Source organism: Coptis chinensis, chromosome 5 (genome assembly GCF_015680905.1).
Source record: "Coptis chinensis isolate HL-2020 chromosome 5, ASM1568090v1, whole genome shotgun sequence".
In the NCBI taxonomy this organism is placed as follows: Eukaryota; Viridiplantae; Streptophyta; class Magnoliopsida; order Ranunculales; family Ranunculaceae; genus Coptis; species Coptis chinensis.
This window is the reverse complement of record NC_141460.1, coordinates 91,866,423-91,873,673: the sequence shown is the minus strand read 5'-3', so window position 1 is coordinate 91,873,673 and position 7,251 is coordinate 91,866,423. Positions and strand designations below refer to the sequence as shown.

General features: G+C 45.7%; 1 protein-coding gene across 1 annotated transcript; it reads left to right on the top strand.

Annotated features, from left to right (window-relative positions):
- The first annotated feature begins 1,367 nt into the window (after positions 1 to 1,367).
- On the top strand, positions 1,368 to 2,204 carry LOC147500067 (uncharacterized). The gene is made up of 2 exons (XM_086563595.1): positions 1,368 to 2,012; positions 2,118 to 2,204. The coding sequence occupies exons 1-2, from the start codon at positions 1,368 to 1,370 to the stop codon at positions 2,202 to 2,204; spliced, it is 732 nt and encodes a 243-aa protein (XP_086419721.1).
- The last annotated feature ends 5,047 nt before the right edge of the window (positions 2,205 to 7,251 follow it).

Here is a 7,251-nt window from a genome sequence, read left to right as displayed (position 1 = left end):
AATCACTGACTTAAATCACTAACTTACAAGCAAAATGCGAGTTAGTTACAAGCAAAAAACACAAAATCACTGACTTACAAGCAAAATGCGAGTGCCAAAGTATCGCACTAGTTTACCTTGAAAATGCAAATCCAAATGCTGATTACAATCGGTGCCACAATATCCAAATGCTGTCCTTGAAAATGCTGATTACAATCAGTGCCATAGATCCAAATGCAGTGGGAAAAGGACTAATTTACCTAGAAACAGTGAGAAACTCGAATTAAAATGACCTAGCCAAAATAAAGGTCGAAGGTTTGAGTTTGTTTTTTTAGGAGACGACAGCTTGTGGGTCTTGAATTAAAACTACAAGAAAACAAAGGTTTGGTTTTGAGTTTTTTTCGTTACAAAGCTCAAAGGGTTTTTTGGTGAGTGTGCGAGAGAGATGATACCGGTTAAAAATGTTTTGTCGGTAATGCGCGTTTTAGGGGGGGGGGGGGTGTATTGGGCTTGAATTGAATTTCGTTTTTGGGCTTGGGCTGGAGGCTGCCTAATCTAATTCAGAGGCAACCCAATACAGGACTCTTTCCAAAACTAAGAGCAAGTCTAATGGGGGGCTATATGGGCTGTTAAAGACAAATATAACACCCCAACCACAAAAATGTTATTCCAATGGGGCTGTTAAAAGGGTCTTAAATTTTGAAGGAGTCAAAAACCTAGCCAAAGTTAAGATCTTCGCTAGCAGTTGTTATAATAAGTTCGGAGGCGAATCGACATAGTTTATGCCGTTTGTGTGTTAAATTTAACGGCAACGACGAACTGTGCCCGTCCGTCCAAAAAAATTTCAACTTAAGTTACAAAATAATGGACGGACGACAGAAACTATGCTGTCCGTATCATTTAGCACTTCAAAACAGAAAACGCAATTGGATTGGTTTTTTATTTTGGGGTGGCAAATTTGGTTGGTCAAGCTAAAAGGCCTATGTGGCACCTTTTAGCAGCCCAATTTAGCAGCTCTCCATTGGACTTGCTCTAATGTAATGATATGATATAATTTTTTTTTAAAATGTTGTACTAGAATGAATCGGTGTACCTGTTACCTAATAGAGCTATAGTTAGTAATTGCCATGTATTGGAATCCATCCAAAGAGGAACCATCTGTCCATCTTCCTAGATTGAATGCTAGCTTATTACATTCTTCTGAATTAATTCAGATGCATGAATAAGGACTTTTCAATTGAAAACTCTGTCACTTCTTATTCTACTTTCATTTACCAAGTAATTTTAATGCATGTAAAAGTTAATGTGATTCTTTTCATCTTCCTACGCTCACTACTAGTATATATATGTGTATGTCCACGGAACCAACTACAAGTACTTCTAAAACCATGGCAACTCAGAAAGAACTTAGTATAAAGCTTTTGGTTGACAATAAAGCCAAAAGAGTGCTTTTTGCTGAAGCCGGCAAGGAATTTGTAGATTTTCTCTTCAGTCTCTTGTCTCTCCCATTAAGTTCCATAGTCCAATTAGTCACTAAGGAAAACATGGTCGGGTCCCTGGGAAGCCTGTACACGAGTGCAGAGAACCTCAGCAATACCTACTTTGAGTCGTATCATAACAAGAACAGCATGTTGAAACCAAAACTATCCATCTCTGCCGCAATTGCTAATGTTCCACTTCTACCACCAAGCGTCCCTAAAGTGATAAAATACTATACATGCTCATACGATCGTGATAAATACAGTTCATCTTATAAATGTTCTGATAAGTACGTAACCCATTTACTTGGGTCAACATGTTCGTCCTGTAATAGACAAATGAATACCGAGTTGACCTGCATTGATGATGCGACGTCTACAGGTGCGTCAACAAATAATGGTACATATGTGAAAGGGGTAGTGACGTACATGGTGATGGATGATTTAGCTGTGATGCCCATGTCTACAATCTCTGGCATTACTCTTCTGAACAAATTCAATGTTCAGAATGTTTGTTCCCTGGAAGAGAAGATAGTTGGTGTCAGTATAAAAGTAGTAAGTACATTTCTCAAATTTAACCCTGTTTTAGTTAAGGTGTCTACGTGCAAATGTTTCCTTCATCTGTTCTGATTATAAATGATTTTCTTTTACCTGTTATAGGGTTTGGAGCTGCTGAAGACTTCCCTTAAATCAAAGACGGTTCTGTCTGATATATTTCTTGGCAGCAAACAAAAGACGACTGAATAATTCTCTTTTGTGTTATCTAGTAATTTAATAGTTTATTGCATTTTAGGGGTGGAAAGTTGTTTAATGATTGATATAGGAAGCAGCAGTAGGGTGTGAAGGTGTGTACGTGTTGGAGATGATTTAAATTGGTGTTTTTCCTTGATCAATAGCAAATGTTTAATTATAATTTAGTTTGAACAATGGTTTATATTTCCAAAAAATGTTCACATTTTGATTGCTCCAACTCCATTTCACAAGTAGCATTTTCTGCAGTAATGAAATCACAACGTCAATTTAATCTTTTGTTTCCATAATTGAACCGTTATGTATGAGAACAACAGGTCCATAAAGGTTTTGGATTTGATAAGATAGCTATGATCAACAAACCGCGAACACCATATTGCTATTGCCCAAGTTAAATCTTTGGGAAGGATGTAATAGCATGAGATGCACCTCTTGGACCAAGTCCGCGGTGCAGCGGATAGGAAGCAACCTACGCAAGGACGAGGAGGAGCAGCGGATCAAAGCCGCAGAACCCTAGTCCACGGTGGCAAGTGTACGGTTGACTTTGGGTCGTCGGATGATGGCGCGATAGAGCGGTCTGAAGAAGGAAGGGGGATATAAAAAGGAGAAGATGTGGAGAAAAAAGGGGAGGCCAAGAAAAGAGAGAGGGGGAGTAGAAAGAGAAAAGGGAGAAAAGAAGGAGAGGGAGAGCAAAGAGAAGGGAGTTAGTTCGGCGTTTGGGGAACGATAATTTAGAGTCTATACATTTGGCACCGTCTGTGGGGGACCGAGAAAAGCAACTTCGAAATGGCACCGAAGAGCGTGGGGAAGGCCAAAGAAAGTTAGGGATCGAGGGTGACACGGAAAGCTATGATAGAGGAGGGGAGAAACTGGAAGAAGAGCGAAGCGGAAGAAGAGGCGCCGTTTGATCGTGAAAGAAGATCGAAAGGCTAAGAAAGGAAAACGATGAAATGCGGAGAGAGAGAGAGAGAAAGAGGAGGAGGAGACAGGGGAAGACCGAGTGAGGAATCACGGAGGCGAGGAGAGGAGACCGGACCAAACTTAGTGGAAAACCGGTGGCGGGATTAACAATAGAGCAAGTTCAAGAAATGATAGACAATGATAGGGGAAGCCAACCGTGCGGTGAAGGCTGGGGGGAGTAGCTAGCAGTGGTGGTCAGGTTGAACCGTAACCCGCTAGCAGATGACATATGGGCATCGGAGGTTCCCAAGCGATTATTTCGGCCGAGATTGAGAGATCGGCGGCAAAAGAGACCTAGCTAGACCACATCCATCATTTTAGACGGCGATCCGTTGTGGCGGGAGGCTCGGTTTGATGGTGCGGTGCATGATGTTCCTGCTAGTCCGAAAGGAGGGGCGTCCGGATTGGTACTCTGATTGCCGTCCGGGAGCATTAAGAACTTTCAAGAGTTGGAGCAGCGTTAAGTGGATCATTTCATACATCGAGAAAAAAAAGGTGGTGGACATCGTGGTATTTGTTCAATGTCACGACAACGATCCGCGAAGTCAATCGAGAGTACCTATGTCGGTTCAAAGCGGAGACGAAGGTGGAGAATCTGGATGAGAAGGACAAATGATGATAAGCGTTTGAAAGGGGATTGCGCCCGGGAACCGGGGTTCACCAATCCGTAGCAAAAAATGAGATAGCAACGTTGCAGGAGCTATATCCACGAGTGGAAAAGTATATAAGGTATGAAGACTCTGTGCAAAAGGATTCTAAGAGGGCAGGGAAGGCTGTGTTGTCTTTGGAGAAGGAAAGAATGGCGGCGTAGGTCGGGCGGCGGGGAAAAGAAAGAGGTCAATACCGCGGAGATGGAGCATGAACGGAGAGAAGTCGGGAAGGAATTCGGAGGGAGTATAGGGAGAGGAAGCCATACCGCGAAGTGGAACAAACCCCGTTGAACAAACCGCTCAGTGAGATTCTGCCTTTAATAAAGGGACTGCCGGGGTATGAAGGACCGCGAAGTATGCTGAAGAAATGCCGGAAAGACACTGCGTGCATATCATCGGATAAAAATCCGCAAACGGATGGTATTCACTCTCAAGTGGTTGGTACAAAGGATGGTGGAGAAGGGTAGGATGGGAGAATTTGTGAGAGACGAACGGAACAAAGAAGCGAGTGCGCGGCAAGGAAAACTACAGGAACCATCAATGTGATTTCTGATGGGGAAGTGATGAGCCATAATGCACATAGAGACAAGATCTGGACGGCCGAGCATCCAACAAATTAATGAGAGAACGAGTAGGCCACGGCAAGCGAAGTCACACGGCGAGAAAGATAAAATTGTCTTTAGCAATGTGGACCTACAGGCGGTGGATTCGCCACGAGGGCGCACTAGTCATTCAAATGGCAATAGGAAACTACATGGTGAAGAGGGTGTTGATCGATTGCGAAGCGGTACCCTGTTGTTCCGGAGCCTTGGAAGAAATGGGAGTGGATCCCAAACAAAAACACCCCTTGGCGCACTAACTTGTATGGATTTAATGGGAGTATGACCAGGCCCATGGGGAACTTTTATTGCCCGTGGCGGGGACCGGTGACCGTCTTCACCCGCTTCATGGTAGTGGATGCGGCTTCACAATATAATGCGATCTTGGGAAGGCGGTGGATTCATGAGATGAAAGCGGTCCCATCTACGTATTACCGGGTGATATGGTTCCCCACGCCTACCGCACGTTATGAGGTCTACGGGGATCAGGTAACAGTGAAGAATAGTCCGAGAGGGACCATGAAACGTTTGATCGGCCGAAAAGGAAGAAACTTCAACCCTAGGAAGAGGCGGCATAGCGATTCTGATTACACCTCGGGGGAGGTGGGGAAGAAGCGTCGGCGGGTCACAAGGCGGCAGCGAGATAGAAAGTGAATATTGGGATAGGGGGAAGAGGAGAAGGTCACGTCGATAGGGTCAAGTTTGCCGCGGAATGGAGGACTAAGTTGATACAATTATTGTCGGATAACAAAGACGTCTTTGCATGGGCGATAGAGGATATTCTGAGTTGGACCCATAGTTAGCATGTCACCGCTTGCATATGAGAGGAGGATGCCAAACCAGTGAGACAAAAAATTGGAGTCTCGGGCGAAATCGCACGCGGAGGAGGTTCGAGAGGTTGCCCGATTGAAGGGGCGAGGGATAATCCGAGAGGTGGGTTCACGGACTGGTTGTCGAACATAGTCGCGGTACCAAAAAAGAACGGGAAAGTGCGTATGTGTGTGGATTTCACTGACGTCAACCTGGAGTGCCCAAAGGACAGCTATCCCATGCCACGCGTAGACGAGTTGGTGGGCGGGGCGGCCGGGTTGAAATATTTTCTTTCATGGGCCTTCGATGGGGTATAATCAGGTTGCGATGTATGAGCTAGACCAAGAGAAGACATCATTTGTGGTGGAGGGCGGTACATACTGCTACACGAGAATGCCGTTTGGTTTGAAAAATGCGGGGGCTACCTTCCAGCGATTGGGAGAAAAAATGTTCGCGAGCAAGATTCGGAGGGGAATCGAGATTTATATAGACGACATGGTGGAGAAGAGCATGACGGAGGAGGAGCATATAGAGGGGTTACGGGAAACGTTCGGGATACTACGTGAGCACAATTTGAAACTGAATCCGGAGAAGTGCACTTTCGGGGTGACTACAGGGAAGTTTTTGGGCTACATTGTTACCCATAGGGGAATCGAGGCTAATCCCCGAAGCGGATAAGATCCCCGGTAGAGATCTTTGTCTCCGCGAGTGTGAAAGAAGTACAGCGATTAGCGGGGAAGGGTAGCCCGCCGAATAGATTCATTTCAAGTCATCCGATAAATCACATCAGACCGATCGATTATTAAGGAGCACACGGACTTCTCATGGACCACGGAGTGTGAGGAAGCATTCGAACTTGAAGAAATACTTGGGCAAAGCACCTTTGCTATCGCGACCCGAGATTGGGGAAAAGCGTATTTGTACACGGGGGCCCGCGGTTATCGCGGTTAGTTCCGTTCTAGTGCGGGTGGTGGACAAAATAGAAAAGCCATTGTATTTTCAGAGTAAGAGACCTTTGCTAGAGGCGACGCAGTCTGACCCGTATTGAGAGAGGTGCGCCTTGGCGTGGCTTTTTCTCCACCCTCAAAAAGTGAAACCCTACTTTGAAGCACATGTGGTGGTGGTAGTAGCGAATCTGCCTCTGAGGGGCGGGCGAAGACGTAAAATCGGGTAGGATGTTGAAGTGGGCGGTGATGTTGAGTTCCTATGAGATACAATATCAGTAAGGACCGCGGAAAAAGAAAAGAGCGATGGCTGAGTTTCTTCGCAGAGTTTCTGCGGAGGATCCCACCGAGAGAGGAAAAATCATGGAACGAACGAGAAGGGGAGGGATATCCTGGACCCTTGGGATAAGAGGAATGGGTGGAGGTATTCCGCGGACGGATCAATCAACGGACACCCGCGGCGGCATAGGGGTGGTTTTGGTTCACGCCCGACAATAGCGAATAGAACAAACCATGAAATTGGGCTTGCCCGGCGTCAAGTAATGAAAGTGAAGCGTGATTGCGAGAACTAAGAATGGTGAAGATCACGGGAGTTCGGGGCTGATAGTATATTGATTCAAACTTAGTGGTGTGCCAGCGAATGGAGGGTTCGCAGCTAGATGTCCCCGGATGGCGAGATATTTGGAAGTGGTGCGTAAAAGAGCCGCGAAGTTCATAAAGCTCTGTTTCCTTCATTTGGGCGGGAGAAGCGAACAGTAATCTTGGACTTACGGCATATGTAGCATTGCCATCCGGGGTCGAGGAGGAAAGAACTATCTGGCGTGGGAAGGAGGCTGGAGAGGCGAGCAATCTGGGGAGGTGATAGAGGTTTGTCAGATAGCGGAAGAGGAGGGGAGTTGGATGGGTCCAATTAAGGGCTTTCTTGCCGGACAGGAGGTGACGGATAAAAAAGAAAGAAGGAGACTAGAGCAAACTTCTCGGAGATACGTTCTACTGGAAGGAGAGCTATATCGGAAAAACTTCAATGGACCGCTGTTAAAATGTTTGGGTCCGCGGCTGTCTCATGAAGTGTTGGCAGAAT

Excerpts from the sequence above, each read along its gene's own strand:
- LOC147500067 (XM_086563595.1), top strand. The coding sequence starts at position 1,368 with ATGGCAACTCAGAAAGAACTTAGTATAAAGCTTTTGGTTGACAATAAA. Across the intron at positions 2,013-2,117 it reads TTGGTGTCAGTATAAAAGTA|GGTTTGGAGCTGCTGAAGAC; the intron begins GTAAGTACATTT and ends TACCTGTTATAG.